This window comes from Nymphalis io, chromosome 18, assembly GCF_905147045.1.
Source record: "Nymphalis io chromosome 18, ilAglIoxx1.1, whole genome shotgun sequence".
Taxonomy (NCBI): Eukaryota; Metazoa; Arthropoda; class Insecta; order Lepidoptera; family Nymphalidae; genus Nymphalis; species Nymphalis io.
This window is the reverse complement of record NC_065905.1, coordinates 5,101,242-5,122,059: the sequence shown is the minus strand read 5'-3', so window position 1 is coordinate 5,122,059 and position 20,818 is coordinate 5,101,242. Positions and strand designations below refer to the sequence as shown.

Here is a 20,818-nt window from a genome sequence, read left to right as displayed (position 1 = left end):
TTCCTGTGTTTACTTTCGCTTTTACCGGCTAACGTATTTGTCCAAACGATTCGATCCTCTAACAGACCAAGTGATTCAGACTGGTATATTCGGGTTAATAGTTTAAGCTTTCAGTAATAACACCAACATGTTTAGTCTCGTCTATTTAATATACAATCAGTAGGTACTATTTTGAATTTCAAAAAGCTGAATAAATTTGAAGTTAAATTGTCTTATGTAAACGCCATCGTTGTTCATTGTGGAAATTTTAACGTTTGAGTGATTTAGAAATTTTAATAAAAAATAAGGTTAAAATGAATAGGGTACTTTTACAAACTATTAACCATGACTACAGTCAAAATTTAATATTCTCCTACAACTCGGACTTCGTATACCTTTGAACAGCGCTCTTGTCCAGGAAATAAAAGTGGAAGATCCACAGAAATTCAAATAATTCAACGATAATATGGATATATTATCGTTGAATTATTTGAATATTTAATAATAATTAAGAACGAAATCTTTTGTCACAAATAAAATAGTATCAATATTTTATAAATACCGTAATAATGAAATTAATAATAATTTTTTATCATGTACTTCTTATTACTTTATTATTAGACTTATAATAGCTTCCATGCACTAACCGAAAACAGTTGTCATAATGATGATTTTCAAATGTTGATATATCATATTTCATATAATATTATATAAAATGGTAATGAACTACTATTTTCCTCTTCGTCGTTCTTGGATAAAAATGCAATATCATCAGATTACATATACAGCCGTCGTGTAGCCACTTTCACTATTCTTTATTATGAATATCGCGTTACGTTAGTTAAAACTCCAATCAGCGTGCCCTTCACCTACTAAAATATAACGTCTACGTGACAAACTACGCGCACTGTTGTAAATTGTTGTTTTTCTGGAACGTTTGGACCGTTGTAATGTTCTTGTAACTAGAAATGTATCGTTAATGTCATGTGTTTACGAGAACTATTTTTCTAAACTTAAGACTAAGAACATTTAACTTTCTCGAGAGCTGTAAAGAAAATTTTCTATTTAAAGTAGATTTTGTAACTAGATATACAAGTTAGTTACCGGAATTTATGTCGTCACAAAAACTATTATTAATCTTGAAGTGTATTTAAACGAGTTTCAAACTAAATTTATAATACATAAATAATTAATGCAGCTTAAATGCTAGGAAATGAAATTTACTATGCTTTATGTAAAATCTATCGTGAGACTGGGAAGTTTGGAACAAGTTTATGACAAGTAGAGAAAATTTATCAGTAATCCTTAACACAGTGGATACAAGAGTTATTATTGAAAGCATATTTCGTCGTTAGTTACATTGCTGTTCCGCCTGCTTCTAAATTGCGAGATAAACTTCTCCGTTCAGATGGTGTACAGATTATCTTTTCATTTGAGTAATGAAGTACGAATGTTGTTACTTCAATTCCTACTTTTTTATTAGTTATCTTGATAAACACCTAAGAGAAAGTATGTGATGAGTGGGTGGTACGTACCCAGATTTAAAACGCTACATAATACCCGAATTTAATAATACCTTGAAGAAATATATTAACACACAATATAGCGAAATTTGTTTTTATTTATTATATAATTGTAAAGCCGTTTTACATTTGTATATAAATTTATTGAATTTTATATTAACAGTTTGTTGTCTCTTTTGCTAGTCGATGTATGTATATAATAAACTATACGAAAACTTGTTCAGTTACAGGTCTTTAACATATTTCAGGTCGATTCTACGTGCTGTTATAGTATTCTGTAAGAACTCACTTCATTGCTCACATAGTATTTTGATGCGTGTATTCTTGAAATGTTATATTTATTACGGACAATATCGCTTATAATTATCCGTTTTCTGCTGTGAGTTCAGAGTTTTCTGTTAGAAAAGCCCTTCAGTTCATGTTGTGGGCACGTTCACAAAAAGAAGCCATACATACAGTTGCGACTTTAAAATCGGTTGTACTTTAAAAATATATATATTTCGTTTATTTTTGATCAATTTTTTTTTATCATTTATTTCATCATCATTTATTTTTAATATCCTATTCTTGATAAAAGATAAAAACATTTAGAATTAATAGTTTAGTTTATGTGTGTGCGTATCGCTATGTAATTTATATTACAAACTATCGACTCAATGTTTATTCAAGATATGTTGTTAAAAATGGAAATGACAAAAAAAACGTTTTTACTATTCAATAGTAACAACTCAAGGATAAACGATGTCAATTAACAATAGTTTGAACTATTACGTTAACTACTTATGCCTAATATTCATTGTTCTGCGATACGACCGTGACAAAGTTTTAAAACGCACAGGAAGCTGGAAAATTTTAATAATGACTATAGAAATAATGCTCCGTATCGAAAATTTACACGGAAACATTGCTGGGAAACAATCGCGGAACTTGTATGTGAATGCAATCGAGAACTCCTTGAAAACATGCAGCTGCATTGATGAGAGAAATAACTCAGTTAAAAATGAAAATACATTCACAGTTATATGTATACTAAAAATGTAACGAAGCTCTACCATTACATATAGATATATTTTTAGATGATTAATAAATAATTAACGATAATGCCTTAAGTATTTGTAAATATTGTCTGTTCTGCATTACGAAAAAACTTACCTGGTCAATGGTATTTCAATTTTGTGACTGGGAAATCGAAATGTTCACAATTGCCAAATGCTAATCCTATACGAGTATATTATCTTCCATAGTTTGAGATCACAAACTGTTGATTATAGATCTTTTCTCCCCTACGAGTCCATCTCCATTGTTAACCAACTCGTTCATAACTCGTTAACTGTTCATCGTTCATTCAACCGTTGAAGATCTTTTTTAGGTTTAGATAATCCGTTTATTAGAGACGGTTTTAGGCAAGTCATCTTCAAGCTTCTACCGAGCAGTAATCTCTAACGTCAACCAATATGGAAACCATATGGAACATGCATGTATTTAAAGCGAAGTCCTATGTTCGGTTAATCTAAATTATGCCATAGTTCATATACTTTTTTCATATTAGTAAGTCCCAAGTACAATATTTAATATTAAAATACAGGCTCTGCCCAGTTCAGACATGTGATCGTCATTTATTGGAAATAGTTTTTACATCAACATTGCTTAGATATCATTTAATATCATACTTTTGGTATCTATAAAAAGTATATTGGATATTGCTAAAGACAGATAAGTTTTTGTTTGAATTTATCTTGCGTGCTATGACCTGCAAAGGTCTCATTGATATTCCTGTCAGAATATCCAAGAATTCTGCTTGAATGCATCTTAGCATCTACTCTAATTAAACTTTAAATTATTCAACAAAATAATTTTATAATCTGTCTTGCCAGTGATCAAGTAGATTGTAGAGACAGTGAATAGTTAAACACCGATTTCTTACTTTAAGTCATCAGCGATTTAACATTTGAAAGAAGAAGACAAGGCCTTATGCATACACTTTGTGCACATCGTTTAATAGTAAGGAAATTAGTGTACAATTAAATAAAGTAATAAACTTTTCATTAATAATAATCTTCGGCCTCCTTTTTCATTTAAGGCAGGTTATTTAAAAACTTACCTTATACTAAATGTTTCATTGCATATTTGAGTAGTTTTATTACTAGTCTTAAGATATTATTTCGTCCGTGTAAATTTTGTGACGATGTTTTCCTCCTTCGGCCAGTACGAGATGAATTGCAAACACAAATATAGCACTCGAAAAAACTTGGTCGTGATTGTCCGGATTTAAATCTTATTCTGACCTTTACTTAATCCACTGTCTATCGCGGTCCTTATCGGTAGTTTTAAAAAATAAAATATATCTTAGTACATCCAACGCAACTTTATATACTGGTGGTAGGGCTTTGTGCAAGCTCGTCTGGGTAGGTACCACCCACTCATCAGATATTCTACCGCAAAACAGCAATACTTGATATTGTTGTGTTCCGGTTTGAAGGGTGAGTGAGCCAGTGTAATTACAGGCACAAGGGACATAAAATCTTAGTTCCCAAGGTTGGTGGCGCATTGGATATGTAAGCGATGGTTGACATTTCTTACAATGCCAATGTCTAAGAGCGTTGGTGACCACTTACCATCAGGTGGCCCATATGCTCGTCCGCCTTCCTTTACTATAAAAAAAAAAAAAAAAAATATACTTAGTGAAATCACAAACTCGCAAAAACATCGATATGGGACATAATTCTCTTCGAACTTCGAAGCATGTGGGATGAAATGTGTCTGTGAAATATGTCTTTTACCGCAAAATAGTAGCAATATCCTTTTCATAAACTTTAACAAACAGTGTATTTGTTCATTTGCAATTTTTATTCAGATGAATAAAATCAACTCCCACGATAACATTAATAACATTACCTGATTTAAAAGATGATTCAGCAGTCCTTAAGGCCTATTTTTAGAACATTTTTATCAGCGTTTTATATGAATAACATTAGTTGTGGTTTTTTTATTACTTGGGAAATGCCTTTGTTCCTCTTATTCATTTTTGAAACCTTCTGCTGACCTTTGCTATCTCATATTTATCTTCACTTTCTTATTAATTAATCACAAACATTTATCTTGTAATATTTTTGTAAACGATTATTTTACACCACAAGCTCCAAGAATTCTAGAAAACCTCTCTTAAAAGTTGCAGAACTAAACTTTGATCAATACAAAACACAAAGGACTTGCAAGTCATCACAGCAAGTGTAAAAAATAAGCATTGCCGACACTTACAGAAAATAAGAATCTTTAAAGTAAACGATATTAAGTATAAATTGACTTATGCGAATTATTGTCATATATCAAAACAACAACAGCAAGTCGTTAAACAAGTTTTTGTAATTCGAACCCTTGATGAATGGTCGGGTTTTTTTGTGATCATACAAGCCAGCAGTATCAAGGAATGATGAGGTAAGTGAGTACGCACGCGCTTACGTTGCACAATTTACGATGGGTACCTCTAGTCTGAGTTCAGAGTCTACTGTCTAGTAGCGTTGTAGCAAAAGACGCGCGTTTTAGACGCCGCCAGCTCCCCGCACGCTCTAAACCCGCCCCGCTGCCCTGCCGCCCTCCTCGCGCTTCCAGTTGCTTCGCAGCTGCCGCGTGTGTCCGTCGCATTTTCAATGCGACACCGCTCCTCATCTGTCATAATATGGATATATACCACATTCGTGCTCTTATCAATATTCAGTTCTCATATTTGTGGTTTTGTGAAGTCTCCGACAAGTATAAATGGATTATATTGTAAAGTGCAATTGGAAACGATTAGAATTGTAAGGTCCGCAATGGAATTTCTAGTATGGCCAACCGAGCGCTCGGTCATGTTCGGCACATGGCTTTATAATACTATGGTGGTGCGCAAAATACAAGTTTACTATAATATTACAATTTAAAACTATATCAAATAGTGAAATACATACGTTAATTTAATCTACGTTTTAAAACAAGTGACTGCATAACTCGTACATATAAAACACGGCATGGTGTACTCGTGGCGTCCACGTTACACTATGGCGGGCTGTAGTTCAAAGTCTGCTGTTGTGAATATTGTATTTACGCCTTAAAACCACAATATAATAGTATACTTTTGCAATTGTATTATAAGTTGTACGTTAAATTTGTTTATAAACATGTCCTCAAGTTAACAATTGCAAAATATTTTCATAAGGCGCTTTGCGTGTTTTAAATTAAAAGTGAGAGTGTTCATCGGATTTGTTGTAATATTTTTTTCAATTGTAATTCTTCATACAAAAACGTTGCTTTGTTAAAAGCATATTCGGTCCGAGGTCACTGGCTCTACAGCAAGTTGGCTAATCGCTCAGAAACATTCAATGAATTGTTTTTTAATTCTAAACAGCTGTAATCAACGTGTACATTTGTAATACCTCCATTTATTAGTTGAGCGTTAATTAGCATATTATAAATTCCCACTACCTTTAAATCGTAAATAATACATGTCAATCAAATGCGTAAGGCACGCAAGTCGATGTGGCATTCATTTTTATTTTACCTTCGTGTTGATCAATTATTTAGATGTAATAGAAGTGTGTTCAATTAATGTCGTAGTACTACGAAAGCTTCACAGGCGTGGTCAACTGGCCAGTCACATTTTCTCGGCTATTTTCTTGACTTGTTGGAATCTAATCAGACTAATCATATTCCCACTGCGATTCAAGAAATTAATTCCATTATCAATTGACAATGCTTTAATTGAAATGCCAATCATTTAAGCTCGCTTATTATGATATCCTAGTAGTTAAATATATTATACTATTCATTTATTGCAATTTCTTAAAAAAAATATGTATAACATATACGACTAATTGTTTATTTAACGCTATAGCGTACATTTTTAATTCGACGAGCAATTAAAGTAATTAGGAATGCTTATCGACAATAACATCATTCATAATCTATTGTATTTACAAATCGTACCTTACATTTACATAATACAAGAACATCTTTCAGAAGTAGGTCTCGTTATCTTGTCTTCGTTATGTTATCTTACCTCATTGCTAGCTCGTTATTTAAATTTGCCAAATAAACGTCCTATTTGAAAATATTCGAAAGTAAAAAAATTACTGGACAAATTTACGTAGTTTTAATTTCAAATCAAAATTTATTGTGTAAATTAACGTCTAGACGGGGTATCATAATAATAAGTTTATAACAGTTGTCGCATTAGGGAAAGGTTATGCAACGGGAGATTGCCACGTGGCCCAATCGTGCTTTGTGCGCATGTCAAATAGGTGAACCCATTTTAATATGGATTCATATCACTCCTTGGATTTAAAAAATCAAACTCGATATCAACAAAGAAACTTGTAAATGGTAAAAATATGTAGTTATATACTTATGAAAAGTAAATACAAAACATTTGAATTACGTTTCTATTATTTATTTTTTTAATTTTCATCTAATATAGTTTTTAAGTGAAATATTTTATTAAAACTATTTCAATAATTTACTTGTAAGTTAACAAGTGATAGTAAAATTTGTACACCACGTGGTGGTCCCAAGCTGTGCGCAAGTCTACGGGTCACAGCTGTGAACTAGGAAAATCGTTACCATCTACCGCATCACATGGTCTTTTCACCTTCATTGGAATAAAAACTACGATACTAAACTTTAACAAATATCCTAAAAGCTACGCATGATATAATGATTTGAACATTGAGGGTACCAAATATATCTAATATTTTAATCTTAATAATTCTTTGTCCTATTTAGATATGGATAAGAAATCTAAACTTCTGTGTTTAATTTTCTAAAATAATATTAATTTAATTATATTTTTATCAACGATATTATCGCTTAAACGTGATTTATTAACATTTATGCTATGAAATGTATATTTTTTAAGTCACCTTCCTGATTTTTTTATTGTATTTTAAAGGTTTCCTGTCTGGCCTTTAGTAAACACGTGAGCGTATACTAAACTCTAGCGGCGCCTTGCCAAGGCAACTTTCTCTGCCAAAGCATTTGATTCGATAAATATATTATTTATATTAAATTTTAATACTTTAAGTGAATTGTCTTTCGATTAGATCAATCGTTTGAAGATACTCCAATAGGTTCTTCTCCTAGTATTTTATACTTTCTCCTCCGATCAACCTCCTGTGGTATTAACTGAAATTAATTGGTTGGTAATTGTATTCCTTTATTGTTCCTAGTTCATGTTCAAGAAGTTCAAGAAGAAATTGACGTTTTCTTTAACAAATGCAACAATCTGTCACTCTATAGGTAAAACGTCACCCAGTTCAATACCTATGTCTACATCTAATTTTACTTTTATTATTGTATGGATAATCTTATATTGTTGCAATTTATGCATAATATCGTATTCTACCATCTGAAGGTCGTAGTCGCAGCATCTTGTTTAATCGTTAAATAACTCGTTTTTCGACATTTGCAAAGTTATTATCTACTTCTGGTGTATAATAATATCTACATATCTTTTGATAATAATTTAAAAGTTTATGTTACTTGAAAGTTTAATAGAATATAAAGTACATTAAAGATAAATGTCAATTTCGTTCAATAACAGTTTCGGTTTAAAGATCTAAAAATTTTTAGAACTTTTTAAAAATTTCTAAATGAAGAACAGTAAACGACAAACAACATGTGTGTTGTTACAAGTGCTTTATCGTTAACGAGGTCACGTGATTTCCACGCGGATATCCGACCTTATTCCATAAGCATTTAGTTGCCTGTTAGAGATCATTTATAAGGTCAATAAAATAAGATTATCTCTTATGAATGTTAATTCCTCTATTGATTTTGAAATATAATATTCATTTCATTTCATTTTTTATAAAAAACTGATTCGTGTATATTGTAAAAATATTTTTATTAACAATTTGACACGGAGCTTCACTTTTATCTTAGTCGTAAATGATCATACAAATGTCCCTATTTGCTTACTTGTTTGGGAATGTTTGAAACATTCAAACTTCATGAGAATCGACTCGATTGACAGTTAATCAGTCTTGACGAACCGGGTTCGAACACCCATCCGTCTGTTATTGCCTTTATTTATCAAAATTTGGAGAGCGTTCATTAGACGTCCAGCCAAGAGTTTATAAACATTTATAGAATGAATTAAGAGCTAGAAATAATAAATGTATTTCTATTTATATCATTTTATTTTCAAACTCTTGTCTAGGTTTAAGAAATAAAACTCGTAAGTTTGATTTGTACAAGATTGGAAAGAAAATGCGAGTGGACTTCGACAGTCGAGATATTTGTTTGGAGTTGTATCGTCGTGGTTTTCGACACGATTTATGATATCACCAAAAACAGACCTTGGCCCACTGTCATTCTCGTTTAGAACGTCATGTTTTCGCTAAATTGTTTATACGATAAATCTTTTATTCGCCCTTGTGCGGATGACATACGAGTCATGCACATATGTATATATATCCTCGCATCTATAAAAAGAATGTTTACTTTGTAAAAGTCACGTGACAGTTGATATTGCTTAAAATTCGATCTAATGTTTACATTACAGTATCAAATGTTCGTGTACGTGTTAAAAATGAATGGGAAACTATATACCTTGTTATTTTATATTTAGAATGCGTTGAAATTCCACACTAGTGAAAGAGATATAATGACAATCGTGTAAAATGTTTTAATAGTTTAGAGTTACATGTATTCTAACACACCGCAAAATTGCAGGTGAAACTAAGTAGAAAATTCAGTTTTAAAAGCTAAACTATTGTTGTCTGACTAGATTTTCACCCGTTTATTCGTTTATGCTTAGGAATGTCGGACGTAACTTGAGAATTGTGAATAGCACGTCAACGTCGCTTGCGGTCCGGCCGTGGACACGACCGTTAATGATTTTATCCTATAAACTGATCGAGTTGTAACATCGACACACCACAACCAGGCAAATAATAGTAGCGTCAAATTAAGTCAAAACTATGGACATGATCCTAGTTTACTGAAAAGAGAAATATTTTTTATATTTCAACGTTTACTAGTTACGTTTATTAAGTAATATGTGATTTTATAATGAATATCGGTAAAATTGACTTTTAAATACGCCGCTCAAATGAAACGGCGCCGTTTAGAAAAACAAACGACGAAACCATGTGGGTAGATTTATTTTTTATCACCATCTGACTACAATCCGATATTAATACATTAAAATCATTCAAATAGTACGTGTACACTCTAAAAACACTCAGCGAAAATAACGAATATTCTACTCTATACATATATATAACATGTAGTGAAGCCCCTGGAAGCCTCTTGATCACAGTTTTTTTGATTTGTGCAATTGTTGGTGAAACGAAAAATATATGACCCAGTGCTGGATGCCCAGAAATAAATGTTCCAATTTTGAAATGTTTTTTTTTATTATAAACTTGTCTCTGTGCCAGTTCTATGCAAAATATTTTGCCAATGTCAAGTCTGATGTTACAGATATTTATGTTACTTTTTATAAAAAAATAAGATTCAAATATTAGTGATGGATACGAATTACCAATTAACAAGATATTATAATTACAATTGATTGTTTGTCATTCGTTCTGTATACAATATTATGTAAGTGTATATAAGACTACAAAATAATAGTTATATTTTTAAGCCATTACGATGACTTTCCTCAATAAGTTGTGATCAGAATAATAAATAAAACGCATTAATTAATAATAACCAATAACGACCCGACCCATCTGGATCAAATCTATTTTACATATATGTTACCCTAATATATTACATTGGTAATTTACTTACCTATCCAGGACCCAGGCTACCTTAGCATGCGAAAGCGATCCCGTCGCGCTCCTCGTTAAGACGGAAAGGGTATCGCTGGATTTTTTAGTGGGTATTCCGATGTTCGGGGCACACTCAGCGCCTTGAGCACCGGTGAGCCCCACATACCCCCCCACTGTTCCCGGGAAACGCGTAACGCGTTTTTCCAGCGTTAAAAAAACCTAGGCTACCGCATTGTCAAATTTTATTAAGATCTGTTCAGTGGCTTAGTCGTAATGAATTAAGAAACAGATGACATTAAAATAATACAGAATAACATTCGCTTTTATAATTATAAGTTTGTTTATATATTTATAAAGATTTTAAATAATCTGTATAATAATTGATGATGAATATAAGTATAACTTTAATGTGCATGTATATTGAATTGCAGGTCTTCAAATATGTTGAACCACTCAAAACTAACTATGTATGAATTATAGCTAAAGTTCATCTATATATTGCGGTATGAAATTATTCATATACGTTAGGGATATAGAAAGGAAGAAAGGTTTGCCTAACACATGCCCTTTCCTCTAACAATTGAGCAAAGCCGCGGGCGGTTGCTAATTTATTTATGGTTACAACCAATTTAAGTCGAGTTTCCGTATTTTGTTTAAATGTATCATATGACTCATATTAAAAAGTAATAGTTAATAATAAATATTGTTTCAATTACAAAATAAAATTAATATAGTTTATTAAATATCTTCGATACTCTTACAATTGTCTCTGACTGCTGATTATTGAACTGTTCTGTGAAGAATCAAGCGCCTGTGACCGCATTCTTAGTCGTCGACATGCGCAGAAACTGGAGCACGCGTCCGTTAAACAAACTACAAGTCTGGCGATATTGTATCTCCTACTACTTCCTGACATCCTAGTACCATAAACGAGAAGAATTTTATTTATGTTATGCAAATTTTTGTGTTTTTATTAATAATTTGCATTACATTCTCTTTACCAACTAATACTCCATATTATTTATAAAGGCAACAAAGTACCCGTAAACGACATAATATACATTTATATCACCAATCAATCAAACAATACGTTCATTATAAGGACCTTTATGATCCTAAGTTAAAAAAGATTCCACATTGATTATTGACTAAGATTTAAAATCGAGTAGAAAGTAATTTGTTTTGATAAAAAAAAACATTTTTTAATTCTTTAAATAATATTAAGACTATTATGAAATTGGTAAACACTTAAAAGATCTTGTTACAATGGAAAATATTAAAAATATTTTTTGTAATTTTTTTGTAACAAGTTTTTAGCTTATTATGAATGCAGTTGTAGTTTTACAACGTACCCATTTATAATGCTACTTTTAATACTGTTAATAGAGACAAAGTTCATTACGCTATTCAAATTGTGATTTCTACACATATATTTGAATATATTTTAAAAAGTCAAAATCATCTACATAATTGTCGATACCCAGATACCAGATATTTAAATTCCATGAATTATTTTGCTATAAACTAAAGTTACGTCAAACCTCATTACATATAAAAATAATTGCAAACTTATGTTAATATATACTTACCTTGTTATTAAAAAATAAATTAATATAATATTAAGTATTGTTTTCCTAATTTGAAATAAATTTATCGATCATTGGAATGCTTCGTAATTATTGTAAACTAATTTTAGCCCGCGTGTTAGGACGAGGGAGTTGGGAGGGCAAGTGTTAGATAAAAAAAAGTACCAAATTTCATATGCATCAGAAAGGGTAGCTCCCTTCGTGAGAACTGCCAAGTGCGTGGGAAATAATAAGCTTTTACCTCCTGATGTTTTTTTTCTAAATAATGAAAAAATGTAATGTAAATGTTAAAATCATCATATTACGTAAGTTTTACATCGAACGAATCCGATTAAAAAATATTATATTTATTACGCGAATCCGGAAGTACAAACAACCATAGAGTATAAAGCTAGTAATTCACGCCACTAAAGCCGTAATCATATTAATATTGAAATTCGTGTGTGGTGCTGGGGTGCCAATGACATGTACATATTGTTAATTAGTAATGCGAAAAAGAGCTTCATTAACAATATTCCGTTTCCGGTCATGTGGTTTGCATAATACTGTACCACTTGATCTGTCCCGAGAGGTCGACGATCCGTTGTGTCGAGTATTATCTGATAAATAACAAGTAGGTATTGTTAGCGCATTTATAAAGATAAAATTAATTACTGCTCATTGTCAATAATAGTTTTTCTGCTGCTAATACATATCCATTCGAGGTGATGCAAATACGTCTGTGAATTTTTTGCTGTTAAAAAAATTGTTCGTCGAGTATATTACGTATTTAACCACCGTCGTATCGTGAAGCCATGTCGTGCCCGTGATTAAATAGATGGATTTTTAAGATTATGTCACGTATCAAAAATAAAGATTGTATGTTCCAATCATAAAACAATTTTGGATGTACGTTTATTAAAATTTATCTAGAGAGTCTTATTCATTACACCGATAAATGCGTAGAGCTTTTCTGAAAGAACGATTTCGAACTCGATCCTAAAATATGAGAAATTGGACCGCAATATTAAACACTTAAAGAAACAAAATAACGTATCAACTTATGTTGCTTTATAACGTTTCACGAGTGAGATACGGAGTGAGTTCTTGCAGAATAGCACTACTGATTGTTTAATAATTTAATTATAAACGGCAATGTAACAATTTCATTGATATATTGTTTTTTTTTAATAAACCTAACTCCTTAATCGAACAGTTGTCAATTACTGAATTTCCATAATAAACTGATATACTATTTTATTTTCGATGCGTGGTCTGATCTTTGAAGGTCCAAAGCGGATGCCGTCATCCAGTCTTAAGTAAAGTTTTACATTTCAGGACAGTGTGAACGAAAATCGGTGCAAATGTGATTTTATATAAATGTAAGAAAGACTAAACTAATTTATTAACACGGTAGTATCGATGCAGTTATCCATTAAAAGATGGAACGTTACAAACTGGACGCGTTACGATTTCGTGCTTCCTTTAGTGAGTTAAACTAGTGTGTAGTGATAAAAGTCTGATTTGGTTAAACGTTAGTTTTATCTATATCGGAGTATGCTGATCAACACGTTCCTTGATACTGAGGATTTTGTACACCTGTACTATCCGGAAGATGAGCCGCCGGCCCCGCAGGGCTGTGGTGCGGGAGCACGCCTCGCTTCGAAGTACCCTCGACCGACCACACCGGAATATAAGGAGGTAATTACTTTAAGGGTAAACACATGAACGGCAGATGATGTAATCGACTCGACGGGGCCGCCATAAAACATTTATTTATACTTTTTTTATTGATAGTACGAAGGCAGACATACATATAATGGACTTGATTGTAAGTGTTCTTCGCCTAAAAATATCTATACTTATTTCATTAGGCATTCCTGACGTGCCAATACGCTGCCAACCATGCAGTCATGCATATATCAGTGCATGCTTCTGAATTGTTCCAATAATTTCACCGCCTCATTCATCCTTTATACCGAACACTAATATAAAGCCTTAATGTCTTACTGTTCTATTTTATACAGTTTATAGTTAATTGCCAGAAACGTTAAAAGCCGAGACAAAATATCAAATGAGTTGCATAAAATATAATAACAATTATTATTATACGGAAATATCATCTTAAGCCAGACGTATTTAATCTCTAATAGCGCTAGGATTTCGCTCGGAATATCGCTATTGCCTTGAAAGATAATTGTTCAGACATCGCTTGCCTTTAAATCCTACGTTCACGTCTGAACTCATTCATGAATATGACGTTCCTGCGAATCTCTTTGGCGTCGCTATTACTTTATCATTTATTATATAAAATATGACACCGGATAATTGTAAACACCATCGGTCGTACCTATAAACGTTGCTTAGCGGGTGATTTGTTAATAAATAAGTTTTTTAATTTGTAGTTTTAATATATAAAACGAAATACAATTTGACGACGCATGGATTTATTACAATTTTCTAGATACAGGAGAAAATAAAATTTGCTGAAACAAAGAATTAGAGAAGTTTGTGGTATTCTAAGGTTTGGATTTTTTATTGTGATCATATTTGTCATGGTAGCAATTATAGTTACATGCATATTTTTTAAATAAAAATCAACTAAAGAGCTAAACTAAATAAATATTTATGTAATTATGTAACTGAGGATATACTTAAGTACATTGTTTTTTAAATGTTGTATAATTGTATCTATCTGTATTTTTTTTCTTTTATGTGTGCTGGAAGGAATATTATAAAGAGATAAGCCTAATTTGGACACTTAAATACGGCTTTAAAATTTCACCCTATGATAGAGTTAAGGCGTAGCGCTTAATGATACGATTCCAACATTTGAGTGCTGGTACCGATTACTGAAAAGAACTAGTGATCAAAGGGGTATCCAAATAAATATCTCACACGGATACGATCTCGCTACAGTTTCATCATAACAATTGTCGCTCTATAAACAAGATTGGTAATGATTTATATGTTAATAAGTACCCTAATAATATTGACATTTGAATTGGCATTATCAATGTTTTTGTTTTCATTTTTCGTTTAATTTATCAAACACATTAATGTCAATTCTCGTCGTGTCTGGTCTGAATTTAAATGACATAAATTCGAAGCAATTGATAATGACGACTTGCAGCAGGGGTTCGTGTTTATTTCAAAGCAAACGGGACTGTTACAAACGTAACCTCGAAGTGAATCATCCGATAATGTTTCACTAAGAAATCTGTCACGAACTTAATAAGAACATTGTTGGGAGCTTAGGTGGCGTGATGTTGGTTTATTGGGTAATTAATTAGTGTTTTATAATTCATGTACCGTATTTTATTTCACCATAAAAGGTTATAGGGACTTTCGTTAAGATGATGGGCTGTTTTGTCTAAAATGACTCACAAAAAGCGTAAATTTATCTACACTTTTGATGTTATTTTAAAAACCGTAAAATTCTATCAAATAAATTAATTAAAAAGTAACTTAGTTTGTTATAACATACATTAACGACTACGTAAAATCGACTGGAATTTTTAGAAAACAAAAGCAATTACAAATTACCTTAAAATATCTTAAAAAGTTTGCGCAATGTAAGTAATGTAATAAACCAATTTATTTTTTCATGGCTAACAATGTCAAAATAGCAAAGGTACTGTTTTACAAGGTTTTATTTGACGTCACAAAATCATAATCAAAATATTCTTATTCAAGTACGCTGATAAGAACTTTTGAATTGTCATGTTACAGTAACGAATTAATTGTAAAGCTACAATCGATTCGGAATTTTTCTACCGAGAATAACCGGCAAGAAACGCATTACTTACATGTAACATTACAATCCACCGTTTTAGTACATAGATCATCACATGAAAGTTATATTTTTAATTTAATTCGATCGTAATATAAGTTTTGGTTCAACAGCTTGAAACGTTTTGTTACGTGTTTTTCTTTTTTCTTTCTTGTTATGTTTGAGGACTTTTCGTTTTATTCGTTGTTGCTGTAAATAGTATGTATTTATATTATATACTTGTAATTTTGTATCTACTGATAATATAATTTATTTATGGATATATAATATGTGTATTTTATATTTACATTTGTTTGTTGGTTTTGTTTTAATTAAATATTAATATTATTTTATTCATACCACCACCTACCTCATATCCTATGTGTAATTACTTACACTCTGTTGCCTGAAAGAGATCGCTATGCAGCGATAAGGTCGCCATAATTGTACATTTATTTAGGCAATATACATGTTTTGTATTTTTCTCTTTGTGGTGTGGTGTACAATAAAGTATAAAGTATACGTGATCAGTACAATGTGTATGGTATACGTTTTCAAGGAGTTAACGTAACGTTGAACGTTCGTTACGTTGCGAAAGTGGGGAGGGCTCGCCGGCGTCGTTTCCGCGGTTGGCCAACCATCTACGCGCCGAACGTCCTTGCAAGTACATCAGCAATCACTCAGCGGACACTAGACGATACAAACATTTCACAACATAGTTTTAACCAGTAAGAAAATTTACAATATATAAATACTGCGTTATAGTTATGTCATATACTATATATGTATATACCACTAAATGAATACTTATAATATTTGCCAATTGCCAAGTTAAATAAGTATGAAAATAGAAGAGCTATAAATCTGTCACGTGGCATAAGGACTGATCATAATATATCAGATGATTGAAAACGAATGACATGCATAGAAGTTCTAAGAAACGGTACTTAAGATATTATTGTTGTTTAACAGAATTATATATTTATAGTATAACTACTTGCCCCGCGCCGTATCACCCACGCTAATCGTCACTGCCCCGCTCTGGGACGATACTACGCATTTTTTTTCATACGCCCAATTGTTAGATCCTGATAGCAAGTTCAAATAAACAAACTCTGCACTTGTATGTATTAGTAGTTAGTAAAATCAAAAAATGGCACAAACTTTCGAAAAGAATAATAGTATTCTGAGCATCTTTATTACGACGTTTATCTCTCGGAAACTTAAATTTTCTATAAACCAATATTGTTTAATATTAATTATAGAACCCTAGAAGAGATTCAACCTTTCATTCTTATATTTGAATTGAATTTTAATACGTTAAAAAGTATTGTTATTAGTACATACATAAATAGCCCATTAGAACACTGATTCTGTCTTTTTTTGTGATATAAGCATATTTTATATAAACTAAGTATATATGTTTTTTTTTCTTATAATTTTGTTTTCAAATCATCATACTAAGGATTGCGTAAAAAATAGGTCTTAGCTCAAGATAAAAAAATATTTAAAGCACTGGTGGTAGGGCTTTGTGCAAGCTCGTCTCGGTAGGTACCACCCACTCATCAGATATTCTACCGCAAAACAACAATACTTGATATTGTTGTGTTCCGGTTTGAAGAGTAAGTGAGCCAGTGTAATTACAGGCACAAGGGACATAAAATCTTAGTTCCCAAGATTGGTGGCGCATTGGCTATGTAAGCGATGGTTGACATTTCTTACAATGCCAATGTCTAAGGGCGTTTGGTGACCACTTACTATCAGGTGGCCCATAGGCTCGTCCGCCTTCCTATTCTATAAAAAAAGGAGAAATAGGAATTTTAAATTAAATAGAAAATGGCACCGCAAAAGTTCTATATTGGGTCAGTAGTATTCTGTAATGCGAAATAACACTAACAGTATCATAAAGATGATCATGCAAAAAGTTAAATATATCTATGACACATGTGAACGGGCTTACTAATAAGTGCTTTGTAGTGGTTGAATAGTTACACACTGATTTCTCTTTTTCCGTCATCAGTAATTTTACATTAGAAAAAAGGAGACTTACTATTTTAGTTATCAATAATTTCGATAAGCACAATCTAAAATTGATCGTAAAAGGTAAGTAATGTACTTACACTGGGTGAGTGTCGATACAATGGATTTAGCGATTTAGGTTTCACGGTTGGGTGGCATTGCAAACTAGCATTGCCTAGCCATCGAGCCATATAGCCACCAATGTAGCTATGGCTAAACCCAAGGATATAGATGGCTATATATAGCTATGGAGCTGAATTGCTTACGTATATCAGTAGGAGTAACAAGTAACGTCAACGACCAAACTGTTTATCTACATTTCTATACTTAATATAATAAATGCGAAAATAACTCAATCTGTCTGGATTTTAATGAAATTTAGCAATAGCAAGCTTGAACACGAAAAAAGGACATATGTTACTTTTATATACCTAACAAAGCAAATAATACGCGGGCAATATGTTGATAGCCGACTACTTCGGTCCATTACTTTTATATTTACAAAAAAGTATTGTAAGATTTCAAAAATCTTAGGTAGTCAGTAAAGACAATAACAAGCTTTGAGATTGAATTGAAATAATATCATTGGTCGAGATCATGAATAATCTTTACTTTGAATATTCATTGTGCATGCGTAAAAATAGCGTTTTGAATGACAGCAAATTGTTATCGAAACTTTATACGTAAAATTAAGAGTAGATAGTCTTGTACTATAAATACAGATATACTTATCACGAACAGATTGAATAATAAGTAAATTGGTTCGTTTATGAGTCCCTCTTCGATTGGAATAGACTATTATTTGATTTCATAAATATGAACAATGTGATCTAGAATAGAGCCATTCTTTATGTTTCCTAAGAGCCGACATAGAACATTTTTGTTAAGTGCTTCCATCCAAGTAAGCACTTCAACCCCACGTATAGTATCTGAGAACCAACCCGTCACCAATAGCATTTGGCAACGGGTTGGCGTCAAGCAGACAACAGGCTGTCAAAATATGCTTAATCCTTACGCCGACCCTAAACAAATACGATTAGGGCAAACAAATTATGGCGTTGAACGGAATAGAATAAAGCGACATTATAATATTGTAATACGCTGATATTATTAAGCTGTTTTTTTATTTGTATAAATGCCCTAATCTACCGATTTGTTTTCTTTTTTTTGCGTGTGATAGCCTATTTATGATAAATGTTTAACGCGGGAGAAACTGTTATTATAAAAATATATATATAATATTGGTTAATCTAAATTACAAGATATAGAAATATAAGTTCAGATGTCATTGCTATATATTATTTCTTTTATAGGTCATACCTTCATTCAGCTCTTGCCAAAAATCGTAACAAAGACAAATATTTCGAGTATGCATGGTATAATAAAGTTACAGAGTATACACGACTCTTACATTACAACAATGAATGGCGGATGGCGGACACTCGCTGTTCGTGTCACAAATTATTATTAAAATTACTAATGCAGTAATTATTATACGTTTATTGCGTACTTATTTCTTTAACACTAAATAATTTATAAAATGAATAATGTAAGATTTAACTTTACGGTTTTACGTGAAAGCGCATACGATGCATGAATTGTTCTCTTTCAAGTTATTTGTAAACTATTAACCAGTAACACTTTCTACCCTTTTATATCCTCCGTACTTAATATCGGACATTTGTATATCAATTGTTATGGAGATCAAAAGGACGATATAGAAGTTTATGGGCTGCAGCGCTGCATGCTGCTGCATTTAGTGGCGAGTTAGAACAACGTGGTTGGTATACAAACCTTGTTCATGAAATAATACGTATATATGCCAACTTTCACAACAACCGTATTTATAAATATATTGTATGTTCAGAGGCATTCTCCCTTGATAGGTAATAGTAAATATTGGCAAATTATTATTAGGACACTGAGCATTAAGCAATGTACAGTGAGCTCCTACTTTCCTGGTATCATGGGTTTGTATAACGTACCGTGTAAGAATAGGTTCAATAAAACATTCAAAGTAAATGAAGGCGTTCAAATAGTAAATAATCACTTTTTATACTTTGATATAGAAAGCAAAATTGAAGCAATAGGAATTCAGTTATCCATAATTATATATTTATTCTTCTTCTTTGTTTGTCCCGTGTGTCCTTATATCATTCATCCTTATAATATTATAATATTAATTATTTAAAGAGCATTGTAAAGCATGACATTATATCGTTTTTATATATGTATATAAATTCAAGATTGATCGGTTACACTACAATGTGCAGTAATTCAATGTCTCATTTCTTATACTATATATTTTAGTAAAAATCTGTTTCATCCTTTGTTGTTTCAAGTTTCAAAGTATCAAACGATGTCACTGTCCAAGTGTATATATATCCTTTATTAAAATTGTAAAACGCTATAACTAATTCTGTTTTCACTCTTAACACCATTATATAAAGCTTAAAGTCAAATAAGATAGCAATATTATAGATAAAACGCTCTAGAATCTTCGAAGATATTTCACTGGATGAGTTTTAACATTACCAAATAGGGAGGAGGTTATTGAACTTTGACGATTCAAATATTAACCGACCGATATAAATATATTCTATCTCATTGTAACGTAAGTCTATTATCTAGTATTTTATTTTTGGTTGGGTTTTATGAGTTCGTCATAACCGGTAGTTAGTATTAATTATGATACGACTTACGACCGTTTTTAAACCGATGCTTTGTTTAAATATTAAAATAGAGTATTTGTCGGAATTATCCTCTATATTTGATGTTATAAATGCAAAAGTAACTGTCTGTATGTCTGTTTCACATATGATGAAATTAGGCATGAAGCAAACTTGCATCCCAAAAAGACTTAGGCTACATTTTATACCTAACATCTGCCCAACCCCCAACATGCGGACCCCCAATGCGGCCGAAGCCGTGCGAAAACTAGTAATATATAATATTTAAATGAAATATTTACACTTCTATATCCATTGTCTGTCTTTATTTACTTATAATATATAACTATAAATAATGTTCGTTATTTAAAGTTTTTAACGCAATGTAGAAAGTACTGCACCGCGGTAACTATCCTTTTATGGAGTTGTCATGATTCGAGATAATGCGGCGTTTGTGGGGGCGTAGCGCCCACTTGTATGTGATTATGAATATACCGTTCTTTTAATTCCTCATTTATCTCCATGTTTTATTTATGTA

The 20,818-nt window shown here is 31.8% G+C and overlaps 1 protein-coding gene across 5 annotated transcripts in view; it reads left to right on the top strand.

Annotated features, from left to right (window-relative positions):
* The window catches only part of LOC126775517 (myotubularin-related protein 4), an 85,213-nt gene that overhangs the window by 32,787 nt on the left and 31,608 nt on the right, over positions 1-20,818 (top strand). For 2 of the 5 annotated variants that reach the window (XM_050497517.1, XM_050497514.1), the window contains exons 1-2: positions 5,126-5,304; positions 13,159-13,521. The exons of 1 other annotated variant lie outside the window; for it this stretch is intronic. In XM_050497517.1, coding sequence (XP_050353474.1) covers positions 13,378-13,521 — 144 coding nt within the window. In that variant the 5' untranslated portion in view covers positions 5,126-5,304; positions 13,159-13,377. Of the gene's footprint in view, positions 1-5,125; positions 5,324-13,158; positions 13,522-20,818 lie in introns of those variants that run through there. 2 more of the 5 variants (XM_050497515.1, XM_050497516.1) reach the window with 2 other exon arrangements.